Here is a 13,882-nt window from a genome sequence, read left to right as displayed (position 1 = left end):
AAGAATGAAAAGGGCATAATTATTTTCTAGTATGTCGTTTATGTCAACTATGTCAGGTGGTATGGATATTTGGCACCTGACAAATAAACAATGTTGATGATGATGATGAGATAAAACAACTTTTTCATATTGTTTTGAATTTGTATATATGTAGATATTTATTATATTCATTTATTTATTATTTTTCATTTCTAGATTAATCACACTTTATCATGATAAAACTTGTATTATACCTTGCTACATACAGTATGTGTAATTATTTAGCAAATTGAGTTGCAGTTGCTAGGTAATGTGGAGTGGTAGTTTCTCTGGAAAGTCTGTATTGTTAACTTGAAGAATTGTTAATTTGAAGTCTGTATTGTTAAGTAGAAGAATTAGGATTCTTGTGACATTCTTTAACATAGCAATCTCCGGCAGTATGGAAACCTACACATTTTTCCACAAAGTTTAACAAATTTTATAGAAAATGTCCTTTACCCAACTAAGTGATACTGTCCTGATGACTTTCAAATTCTTCTGATACCATGTTGAAGAATTCAATCTTCATTAGAATGTTATACTTTGGGGTATAGGGGAGGGTAATGGATTGTTTTAACACACAAATGTAAACTGTTTCAATTCAAATTTTATTGTATTTAGTTGTTATTGACCTAAATCTCCTGACTTAGCCCTCTGATTGTTGCAATGTTTTCTCACTAGTGAATGATTCTTGACAAATCCTTCATTTTCTCATACATGCTAATAACAATTAGGTGGCAATGTCTGAGAGCTACCTACGATTACTATTGCATTAAATCAACCTAGGACACATTTTTCATTCATTCTGTATATAAATAGATCACTAGATAGAAGTCAGGTTTTGTAGGGTGGCTCCAGAGCATGTGCCAGTCCTGAGTAGAACTTTTAAGTTCCGAGGGATATCACCTTTAAGAGTAAAGAGGGACGTTTGTGTGGCGGGCACAGTTTGGGGAATGCTTAAGCATGATAGAATAATTTTGCACTTCAACAAAGAATCCTACTTTATCTGAACAGATCAAAAGGGTACTGAAATATTGTCTCAATTAGATATGTCCTAAAATCCTCTGTGGCACCCTCATATTCCAGGTAAAACATTTTGTCTCTACCTTGTCTTTTTGTATATAAATATCCAAATCCAGGAACTCAGTGGTGTTTTTACTGCATTTGGTAGTAAACTTCAGAATTAGTGTGTTTTGGTTTAAGTGGTCTATGAATTGGAGAAGTGACTCCTTGAACTCTTGCCAATTGGAAAAAATACTGTCAATATAACACGCCCATTGGGATAGGTTTGCTCCATAGTCATGATGGCCCAGAGGTTGTCCCATTTTCTCAAAAATAAATTTCCATTGCTTGGAGCAAATTTTGTGCCCATGGTGGTGCCCCTGTTTGCAGAAAAATAATTCCCCTACTACAGGTAATTATGCTGTAAAATGAATTCAATAACTTTGAGTAGTGAGTGATGTCACATTACTTGTTACTAACCACTTGCCCTATGCCCATTCTATGTCTCTAATATTTGTAAAATTTGGCTAATGTCTATTAGGTATGATTTTTTTTTCCTTTACGTATTATTGCAAAAAATGATCAATATCTGTGAAAGTTTGGTTGTTAGTGAATTTATCACAAAGATGATGGGTCGGCCAGGGGGACTGGTTAGACTCCTGTGAAATTTTGGCAGGTGGTTAAACACCAGGATTTACAGACTATTTTCTGGGAAATGAAATTCTGATACATGGGAATAGTAGTGGTCCGCACGCGTCACCTCTGGAAAAGGTTTTGTAAAGCGAGTTCCACACAAAACCTTACTTTTACAAAGACTCAAGGAAGCCTTTAGCTCCTGCATGACATATATACACAATTTAATAGCATTTTCAAGGAAGCAAGTTGACATTTATTTCAAACAGGACCCTATACCTCACAGCATGCAATTCCCTGGCAATGGGACAGTGGGCATGGCTATGACTCGATGGGATGTGGCCACACCACAATTGGGTGTGGTCATGTCAAGATGGTTGTGTGGCTACTCCCCCAGAGGGCTGCCTAGCGCTCTAAAGAGCTAGCCTGCCCATTAGATATGTCCCTTCCCTGCAGGTGACTTGGTTTCCTCCCACAATTCAATATAATATAACATACTTGTTGGCTATTTGGCTTATGACAAAATGGACCCTAGTATGTGTGTAATAGAGAATTACACTGTAAGCGTCAAAGGTTCAGGAACTTATGGCAGTGAATACATATTCTCTATAAAGCCCTGCGTAATATAATTGTCCCAATAGAAATAAAAGATAATAAGGATCTTCTATAAGAGGAGGGCAGATTATTTGGAAAGATCACTTCTATATCTCTACTTCATATTGGGAAGTTGGCCCGAGGACCGTTGAGTAGACGATCTCCTCTCCCTGCACTGGATGCGGAGTTGGGTTTTTTTGTTCCAGTTTGGTTTTGTTCAGCTTGGCATAGAGGGGGCTTTCCTGGGCAATAAGCAAGAAGAAATAAAATGTAAGAACAATGACTTTTCAGTCCAAATTAAGGATTTTAACAGCAGAACAGGAAAGAGGATAAATAATAATCATAATTATAAATATAATGCCAGCTTAAAACACAGGCTTAAACTAACCTTATGGTAAGGATGTCATTGTAAAGAGGGTGGCAAACATTGTAATTAATACGTTTTGCAGAGAACATACCTGACATGAAGCTAGGGTGGCTTATCCAAAGGGGTGGTTTAAATTGTGATAATAATTTATATATGCAAAAAAAGAGAATGGTTCAGAGAGGACAGACATTTTTGCATTACCTCCCATTATTTCTTTAAAAGTACTTTAGTTAATTAAGTAATAATCACAATAACTTTTCCTGATTGGGTTCTATATCTGTTACTCATGTATTTGTCAGTTGTGACTGAAAACACAAAATTCCAAGATGAATATAAACAGTGGTGAAATAGGCCCCACTCATGGCTGCAAATCAACCAACTCACTCCTAAGATTCACCAAACCACATAATAATAATAATATTAATAATAATAATAATAATAAATCCCTATTTTGTGTTGACTAACTGTTGTTCCACACCAGATACTTTGTCACAGTGCCGACATTAGTCACTGGTTTCAACATTGTAACAGCTATTGCTGAAGCTACAGCAGACGGCTGAATTAGAACGGTTACAACAACTGCTCCTGTCTCACCAACAACAACCAGTAGTTACGGAAGGCAAACTGACTAAGAGAGAATCCAAACAGCTTCACTGCAAGAAATAACTGGTGGTTTAATTGGATGGAACCAACTGTAATTTCATTGGATGGAAGCCCTGTAATTTGATTAGATACAATTGCATTGCTTCATTATTGGCTTATCACACTAGCAGGGACATGTTGCATATCAGCATTTAGAGAGTTTGCAAAGACCCCTGACTGACACTGACAGGGGCTAAATGTAGCTTCTAATATAAAGCTGATATACTCCATAAGAACAGCCTAACATGGTGGTAGTCCAGCTTCCCAATGCCTTCTCAAAGTCTATACATCGGAAAAGTGCCAGGCAATCGACAATGCCAACCAGGGGACATCTAGGTAAACTTGTGCAAATCTAGGCAGTTCCAAAGCTGTTTTTGCATTGCTAGTGGTCATTTTGTACTTAATAAATAACTACCTTTTTATTAATGGAAACATTTTAACATACCGGTGTATAAAAATGTTTCCAGCTCCACTCTGATTTTAATGACCACAAGTGTGTTTATGAGTCATTCAGATGACTTAGGACTTTTAATTTGAGCAGTTTTTTCTAGTTAGGAATCATGTTTGTATGACACGGTGCCATTTGAATTTTAGATGGAAACTCCCCTCCTGGTGATCGTTCGCAACATTCTAGGTGAGGTAAAGAAGATTCGGGTTCTTAAGAATGACGACATGGAGCTGTAGACCTTGATCGCCCCATAAAGAGGTTTCAGGTTTGATCCTCCATAGACCCCCAATTTCTTTTTTAGGGGGTGAATTTTTCTTTCTCTTTTCACCCCACCCTCTAGATTTTAGATTTTTTTTTTATAGCATTTTGTATGTAGATTTGGTTGAACAATCTGTCTTTCAGTTCCCTCAGAATAAGATGCATGTTATTAGGAATATTAAAGGTAGTTAGAGACAACTTGCAATCAATCGGGTGAGTGTTTTAGAAAGATGGTAATCTTTAATTGTTAATATTTGTGGTAGCATCATTTCATTGTTTTTGCTTTATTTTCTACAAAAATGGGTAATTTGTAATGACTGTTTTACATCATGCTATATTACCTTATAATTATAATCACATTGTTGTATGTTTTCTATTTACTTGGTTGTTATTTTGAAATTGTATATATTTTAAATAATTAATTAATAAGTATAACAAAACTACTAATAGCATATTAGATGACGGTGGAGGTTATTAGGAATCCAAATGTTCTGTGGCAACATGTTGCACATTAGGGGCCAGATTCATTAAGGATCTTAACCTGAGAAAACTTCTTATTTCAGTCTCCTGGACAAAACCATGTTACAATGCAAGGGGTGCAAATTAGTATTCTGTTTTGCACATAAGTTAAATACTGACTGTTTTTTCATGTTGCACCCAAATACTTGATAGCTTATTTGTACACTGAAATTTAAAGTTGATATGTGTGTGCTACATGAAAAAACACTCATTATTTAAGTTATGTGCAAAACAGAAAGCTAATTTGCACCCCTTGTATTATAACATGGTTTTGTCCAAGAGACTGAAATAAGAAGTTTCTCAAGTTAAGATCCTTAATGAATCAGGCCCTAGGTTATGTCTACCTAATGAACAAACATATCAAAAGAGAATACTGAATAAAACAAATACTGTATGTATGACATCAAGTGAATGGAGGGTATAGACATTCTCAATGTATGAGGTAGATTTTATGAAGTAGATTTTATATGAAGTATATGAAGAAGATTTTATTGTACTCATAGAGGTATATTCAATTGACGGCGGGATCGCCGAAAATCCCGCGCTCAAAAAATATTACCGTTAATACGGTAATATCTCGCTGGATTTCAGCTCGCAGCTCCCTGAGCCGCGAGCTGAAATTCAGCGAGTAAATTGTTGTTACGGTAATCCTGCGCGGACCGCGGGATTTTCGGCAATCCCGCCGACAATTGAATACCCCCCAGAGTGGCCTAGATGTCACAAAATGTCCCAGTTGCAGCCATTCACTTGAACTGAAAAAGTGTGATAATTGGTGCTAACTGTGAGCTAAGTAATAAAGTCTGATTCACCCATCTATACAATTGAAAGAGTCTTATAGTGTCTACAATGATACTCAGGGGACCATAGTCAGAACCCATTGTAAATTGTGAAACTGTACTTTTCTCTTCTCTACTTCTACTTACATCTTCTCCATCCTCTCCATCCACGGTCCGTCTGCTCTCCATCTCCCCCTGTCCTGTCACTTCATCATTGTCATCTGCTAGCTCTTGTTCGGGGCTCTGAAATGAGACAATATTTGAATTAGAGATCTCACTGGCTGTTGTAAAAAAAACTCTACACCGGCCATAAAATAGAATAATTTGGATCCTTGTTACAGATATATGTGTTTGTAGGACGAATTCCCTGACCAGCAACCCTCCGATACATTGTCATCAAAATATGAATTTCAAACAAGTTGTGCAAAATATATATAAAAAAATATTATTATAATTATTTCCCTCTATAAAGAAAAGTTCTGCAAAGTTTGCCCAATTGAAAAATGCAATACTCCCACACACACCCATATATAATGTCAGACAACTGACAACAGGGGGATTGTAAACTAATAAAGCTCAGATATCAAAGACAGTCAAGGATTCTGTTATCTGAATATCAAATCAACTCAAACAAAAAGTAGAGAATTCATATTGCTTATTATCTGATAATTGCTTATCATCTGAAAAGTGGGAAAAAGGAATAAAGAAGTACAATTTTTCAGATTGCAGAGTGGTCCATACATCAGATTGCATAGTATATCTTATGTGATACACATGCCCAGAAAGTGAGCACATGCATATGGGTTTATGCAGATTTGCACGATTCTTCCACTTTCGCCAGCCTGCACCTGGATACCGTGGCAGAGGCATTCTAACATGAGCTGAGTACAGTAAAGGCATGTACATGCAATTGCAAACAGATGCAGGTGGTCAGGAAGGTATGTAAATAACAGATGATGATGATGATGATGATGGTTTTTGACACTAATGACCCACTTGATATTTGCACTTGCGATTGCAATGCTTAAGCTGATTAGTGTTTTATTCATTGCTCTGGCATGTATTTTGCTTTTGTGTCCATGCATAATTAAAAGATTTTTTATTTTTTGAAGGGGTGTTGTTTTTAGTGTATAGGAAAGATTAAAAAATCTTTACTGATGCAAATAGCAAATGGGTTTGTTGCATATAAAACAAATGGATAAATCAGGCTGTGGTGCGCCTGGATAAATCAGGCAATTTTCTACTGGTGCCGACCTGCACAAATCCTAAAATGATACTGCTCAGCATAAGGGTGTAAATGCACACTTTTTATGTTTGGCCTTAAACTTAAATTACACTGTTATTCAGCAAACTCTTCATCAGACCCTAGAAGTATAAACTAATCAGACAGCAACTAATAACTCCTGCAATTAAACAGAGACCATGTGTACTGCACTTTCCCCCAGAATTTCAAAGAGTATTGCAAAATGCTTTGAGCAGGTCATTATGACTAATACATCATTTTATGAGAGCAAAACATCCCAGGAAAAGTGGTGCACGGATTGCTATAATCTATAACAGTAAGGTAAATTTATATGGCAATGTTAGTGTTGTTAAATAAATCATAGATTCCTACCTTTATGCTAATCTCACAATATGGCATTTCTTCACACATTTCGCCATCTGTAAGTGAATGAAGCAGTGTCTTATTATCAAATGCAACATTTAATCATTTTCTACATACCAAAGCAAGGACAGAGGCAATGGTTGCCCCCTGAACTGATTTATATACTTAGGGTCAAAGTCATTAAGGGGAGCAAAGCAAAAAAGTAAGTTTGCTCCTGGACAAACCATGTTACAATGCAAGAAGTGCAAATTAAAAATCTGTCCCCACATTTTAAATTTACCTTACCCTCCAATGCAACATAGTTTTACGCTGGTGGAAATTTACTTCTTTTTTATGCTTTTCTCTCCTTAATGACTCAGGCCCTTAGATTAAAGTTTTGTGATCATGAGATTTGTCTTTCAGACCTCATTTCATTAGCTCTCCAGGCTTTATTATGCTTCCTCTCAGCTTATTGGACTTTGCTCTCACTTGTAAAGATAGCATTACATCAGGGATCTGTTCTGGTTTTGCAATTGCCTTGAATCGTGTTCTATCCATCTTTAACTCCACAATACCCAGTGTCACGAACGCCTAACCTGTCTCAGATACAGCAATCTGAGCAGCTTGCCGTGACTGGCGTCACCTTAGTCACTTACCAATGATTAAACTTTTTCTGCCACCACAAAGAATTTACCATGGCGTCCTTGCGTTCACCAAAGCCACTTATCAATGTTTCACACATGTAGCATGAGCCTCCCTGGGCTCCGTAAATTCACAAAGAATTACGCTAGATTAAATTGATTTTAATCTGAAAAATGTTTCCAAGGCTTAGTTACAAAAAGTTAATAACTAGACATACAATAAGTTGCACGAATAAGTTTCATAAATAAAATAGGACATAAAACCAGAGTCACTACTTATTAGTTAAGACTTGGCGTGTGTAAGGGGACACAATTGAAAAATATAGGACATTTCATTCTTGATAGACCCCCTCATGAAAATGCACAATGTAATGTCTAAAGCAGAAGATTTTAAACCCTTCTTATAGGATCTTCGCCCCCACCTTAGGAATTCAATTAAGTCAGATTGATTCCCAAAATGACACAGAGCTTTCAAAGTAAATTATCTATCACTCAGATATATGTTGGCACCTCAGAGGATCTCTCACCTCTGCTGTGCTTGTGTGGCTAGATGATTTACAACTTTGGGGCTTCAAACTCTTCCAAGATGTTTATTTATCCCGGGACCTGGCTAATTTTAAAAGACTCCTGATCAAAAGCACAGGTCACTTAGATGTAACCTCTCAAAGCATACTTTGAGAGGTTACATAAAATATTCACATTGTCATACATGAATTCAACAGAAAATAACAATCAGTCATTAGATATACTACATAATCATCACACCCAGAGATAATAACCCCCTACTACTACAGATCAACTGCTGGGGTATCCGAGTATTCATGTGCATATCACTTTCAACAAGAAAGGGGGCTGCTATAAGAGAAGACCTTGTGAAATGGTTTTAGAGGGTCTCATCATCTCAATGGGTATTGTCCTAGCACCCCTCTCTTGTGTTCTTCTCATTATTACCTGCATCTACAACATTTCGAATATTTTTGATTTCTTTTAACTTTAAATCAACAAAATCCCTGCTTGTGAGTTCTTTGTCAATATTCGCCCACCTATGATGACCTTAGTATTTATAAGTCAGGATGACTCGTAAGAGTATTTGAGTTATGTTTACCTTTATCTGGAAGATCATTCATATTCACTTTCAGGTCAGAACTATGATGATAAAGAGATGACTGTAGGTTAGGTTAGGTAGCGGAGATTGGAGTGCAAGATAATGTTATAGCACAAGGGGAAAATAGGCAGTAATGCTGTAGCTGTTTATCAAAGATAAGCACTCTCCTGTTACACAACTACAAGTGTTATTGGGACAATAACATAAAGTAATTTAAACTGTTTCAGGTGAAATAATTTGTTTATAATGTACTCTTGTTCTGCTTGTTTGTATTTTTGACATTTTTAAACAATTCTTCATTTAAATATGTCATTTTTAAATGATCATTTTAGCAATTCAACAAATCAAATAGTCCTCTATGACTGAAATTCCTTTATTCCATTTTAGAGTTTTCTTGAGATCCTAAAGTGTCCTGTCATCTCTACTATATATGTCATTGTTACAATTGATCGACAGAGAGTTAGAGATAGCTGTAGATGTTAATAGCAGAGGCAAGGTGGGAGAGAGCTGGGTACCTTAATGCTGTATATATGGTACTTACGGTCTTCTTTTCTTTTTACAAATAATGCCTGAAAGTATTAAGTACAATTAGTTTTGAACATTCACTTTCCCAACCACTGTAAAAACTTATAGTGTCCTTAACTATGTCTCAAAATAGTACTGTAAGTAAAGGGTTTCAAGAGAGATTTTCAGACCTGGCTCAAGTTTTTCCTGTGGGCCAGCAGTGTCAGATCTCCCGTAACATATATGATACTGTAAGATCAAGATTACACTTCATCTAACAGCATAAATCTTCTGACTGCTCAGGAGCTATCTTGGAGCAGTCAGATGGAGCAGATATCATTATGTTATCTGTCTCCCCCTATTGTTGCATGTAACAGATTGCCACAACATGTTACAGACATGTTCAATGTTAATTAAAGCCAACGTGAGAAATATGATGCAGTCTGTACTTATTTATTTTTACTATCCCAGAGTATCTCATAAATCCCAGACAATCCAATTATATTGCTGAGAATACTTTTTGCAACTATGTTTTCTTTGTACCTGGGACTCATACTTATGCCAGTGAGAAATTCTTAATAAACACATATTAACACAAAATTAACACATGGTACGCCAGGATTCAGTGCCACGCAAATCTGCATGTCAACATGTGCATTTTTACATGTGGATTTAAGATGAACTCAAAATCCAACCTATAAATGTGGTCATTAAGTATAAATATGCTCTGACATAGATGTGGCCATAGAAAAGATACAGCACTCATTATCATCGTAATGATAACTGCCATATATTTATTATTTAAAAATATAATAATAATAATAATAATAATAATAATAGCATGGTCCCTGTGACCTTAATTGAACAACCAGCATCTGTGCTATAACCTGGACTGATTACTGCCAAAGCAGGGGACAACAAGCGTGTGGTCCTCTTGAAAGCCGGACTGGTCCTGCTATAACTGGAAGGCCTATAGCATAAGGTCCCCTTGTCATGATGGGAACTAGCTGACTCAGCATCACCAAGCCTAACCACGGCATTCACCAGTGGAGCCAGGAAGAACCCAGTTCTATCCTGCACAGGTCTAGTTTGCTTTAATGGGTTGTCTCCCTGGTAGATCCCATCTACCTCTCTAGATGCAGGTGGCAAATGGACGTTAATTGCTACTCTAAATTTGGCATTGTTCCACACCGTAAATTGACGTACGTCCAAATCTAAAACAGGCCCAAATTGGCTAATATTATAGGTAATGAAATTTCTACATTAAGTATATTTAAGGTAAATTTCAAGAATTGTATGAATACAATTTGCTCAACTTTAAATGCACATCACAAAATTGAAACACTTCCTGCTACCTTGTTTGTCTCAAGTAGTTTAGACATTTTCTTGTAGCCAAAAGAACCTGATCTTTGGTTGACTAGGAGTGGACAACTATAATAACAACACTACAGATAAGCTGGTTATATTACTATTTTATGTACATGTTTTTAGTCTATACATTTTCTATAAAATATGACACCATTTTAGTTCACTTCCATATTTTCTACCATTTTACCTATGAGTATAATATATAATAATTTTGATGTAACATTGTAGTACAATGTGCAATGATGCACCTGTGACACACATTTGCTCTACCATGGACACCATTGTTATAATTGAGTCTCTGGACAGCTATCTATTCTAAAAGGTCTATAACGCTACACATAGATTTACGCCTCAATAGCGGTGGCCCTCAAGCTTTTTTGAAGGAGTGAAAAATCAATTTTGCACACTTCGAATGGAATACATATTTTCCTTTGTATGAGGGTAAATACACTATTTCGTTTATATTGTAACTTGTTTATTAATTGAGTGTAATATTGTTTTATCAGCAACTATCTCTTTTATATTTTGTTTTTATAGTATATATATTCTTAGTTTGCTCAATAGTTGTGCGATTCGATTGCTACCTGAGAATATTATATGAGCTGTTGTGTTATTAATCTGTTATCCATTGTTTCATTGAAACAGAGTAATAGCGATCCAAACTTTTGTGGGCTATCTCCCTGGTTGATATGAACTCACACAGAGCCTGAGGCCACTATAGGTCGGACTCACCTCATCTCATGACCCAACTATCTCTACCTGGAACTGCAATAGTACCAAATCTTCCTTCATCTCTATAGTTGAGTATAATTTTATAGTTAATTCACCAATTTATACTCAATGCAGTTTAAGTCTATAGGAACTACCAAATGTAGTCATCTTTTCTCGACAGTGTCTTTCATAGTGCTGTAGGTAATAATGGTCTTCACAAGGCTATCTATATTTTACCTGTGCATGGAGTGGTCCTTACAACAGATCTATCACCCATGTTTGTTACCCTAGACGTCGAGCCTACTATTTTGAAAACAGTACCATAGAAATGAAGAAAACAGATTGTCAAATAGTTTGAGAAATGAGGAACTGACACCACTATTTCTTGTGTTCTAGTGTGACCTTGTCCAACTGGTGACTTGTGAACCTCATTCAGCCATGGACTGTGGCCTGCAACTTGGCAGCCAGTGGTTTCAGTACTGAAACCACTAGTGATGCCTGATAGTGCAACAAAGGTGGTTTCACTGGTGGCTCTGGCTCCTTTTCATAATAGCACTTAAACCTGAGTGGTTTTAGTGAGTAAAACTGTGATTTTACTATATGAAGTGATGGTGGTTTTAAATGTTCAAAACCTTATATGTTTACATTGTGTGTACATTTTCATGACTTCCCTTTTACATATTCTCCCCACTTCCTTAAATTCCTCTGCAGTCACGGAAAGCTGAAAGAGGTTCCACATTTATAATAGATTTAATAAAAAAGATATTTAAAAATAGTTGCATTAACAGGAGGCAAGAAACAGTTTAAATAATTGTGATTGATTTCAAGGACTGATTGGGATGCAAAGAAAGTATTTTCAGGTTGTATTTCAAACAATGTTTCCTCTACTATTTGTAGACTGTTTTGCAGTACAGACTAAATGCTGTGTCAAATCCTTTTGTTGTGGGTAGTTTTCAGTATTTTATCTGTATGTAGGAATAACTGCACCGTTCCACTTCTAAATAAATCTATTGATTGTATGTGTTTGTCCATATGGTGGCTGTGCCTTTATATTTGTTATAGATGTGTGGTGTATACAAGGTAATATGATCCTCAATATTTAAAAGGAATGTGGAAGATGTTGAACAGCAATGGGAAGAGAGAATTCCAGTCTAATGGCTATACATTTGCACACACTTTGGGTGAATAGCTGGACCTTCTGCAATGTGAAAGGTATCTGTGTTTTTTCTGCTAAGACATGATATGAGAGTAGAGGTTGAGGATGTCCAATGTCTTAGAGTTAAGAAAGAGGCCAGGGAGGCAGTTTAAATATAATGGGCCTGATTCATTAAGGTACTTAAATTAAGAAATTTCTTATTTAAGTCTCCTGGACAAAACCATGTTACAATGCAAGGGGTGCAAATTAGTATTCTGTTTTGCACATAAGGTAAATACTGACTGTTTTTTCATGTATCACACAAATATCAACTTTAAATTTCAGTGTACAAATAAGCTATCAAGTATTTGTGTGCTACATGAAAAAACAGTCAGTATTAATGGTTTTGTCCAGGAGACTTAAATAAGAAATTTCTTAACTTAAGTACCTAATGAATCAGGCCCCTTATGTCTATTGACCTTCACATTTGGGTCCTAGGTTTTGAGCTTAATTCTTTTCACCATAGTGGCTCACAAGAGTTCCCTCTGTGTTATCCTAAATTGGAGGTACCACTGATAGCATTAAGAAGATGAATTGCACCATCAATACAACTCTGTTAGGGTAGGTGTATATATATTATGCAAAGTGCACTTGGCCTCCATAAGTAACCAGTGGTACTGGTTATCACAATGCTTCAAATGGCGACATGAAACAGCCCTACATAATAAAACAGAAGGTGTGATGTACAACAGCCTCATAATACTGACAGCTTCAAAGGTAGACTTGAAACTGTTCAGACGAATGAACATCCCGGCAGTGTAGAATGACGTCAGTTTCAAGTGCCCCACTAGCATTCGTGTTGTTATGCTTCTAATTTAAGGAGGCGCCGGCTGTACAATGTTCTTTAGAAAGCTTACAACATTCTACAACTGGCGCCTCCTTAAATTCATCAGTGGCAATGATGCATTGCAATAGATCACGGTTTATTGCCTTATTGAGGCTAGCCAGGGTCCCTCTACTATTGTTGGGTTGCGAGTCCAGTCAAATTACCCTTAATATTCCCCTTGTTTGCTCAGTGCTGGACAAGGGAGGGGGGCTTTCTGCTCTTGCCGCAGCTTGGAGAGTGGCTGCGTGCATGCACATTGTCGTGTACAAGCGCATGCGCTGGATCGGAGCATCACGCATGCGCAGACAGCCCTTCCAGATTCGGCGGCCATGTTAGCTGCAGGAGCTCCCGAAGCGCTCGCGGCTGACTCCACTGACACCAATGTTGTTGGGAATGTTGATTCACATTCTCCCGGGTGAGTGGTAAATATGAACGCCGGGAGGCGAGAGGCCCCCCTCGGTAGGCATGCCGATTTTGGTGTGTGAGGGGGTGTTAGTGTATCTCGTTACCAATATTTCCATTGATTCTAGCAAAAGGAAAAAGTATTTTTTATCTGGCAACATTGGAGGTAGTGGGGCTGGTATTCTTTTCAAGCCCCCCTTCCCACAATCACTCAGAATAATGATAAAGTTCTTTCTTTGCCTGCTTCTGCTGCACAAGCTGCAAGTACCATTGTTTTAAATACACCCC

The 13,882-nt window shown here is 37.0% G+C and overlaps 1 protein-coding gene across 1 annotated transcript in view; it reads right to left on the bottom strand.

Annotated features, from left to right (window-relative positions):
• Positions 1-1,595: 1,595 nt before the first annotated feature.
• LOC142149709 (uncharacterized) overlaps positions 1,596-13,882 on the bottom strand; it is a 124,568-nt gene continuing 112,281 nt past the window's right edge. The window contains exons 5-9 of the mRNA XM_075205014.1: positions 9,130-9,157; positions 8,589-8,629; positions 6,873-6,919; positions 5,405-5,500; positions 1,596-2,489 (exon numbers count right to left, since the gene is read on the bottom strand). Coding sequence (XP_075061115.1) covers positions 2,355-2,489; positions 5,405-5,500; positions 6,873-6,919; positions 8,589-8,629; positions 9,130-9,157 — 347 coding nt within the window. The 3' untranslated portion in view covers positions 1,596-2,354. The remainder of the gene's footprint in view (positions 2,490-5,404; positions 5,501-6,872; positions 6,920-8,588; positions 8,630-9,129; positions 9,158-13,882) is intronic.

The sequence above is a fragment of the Mixophyes fleayi genome, chromosome 4 (assembly GCF_038048845.1).
Source record: "Mixophyes fleayi isolate aMixFle1 chromosome 4, aMixFle1.hap1, whole genome shotgun sequence".
Classification (NCBI taxonomy): domain Eukaryota; kingdom Metazoa; phylum Chordata; class Amphibia; order Anura; family Limnodynastidae; genus Mixophyes; species Mixophyes fleayi.
Note: the sequence above shows the minus strand (reverse complement) of the source record. Positions and strands in the feature narration are given on the sequence as shown.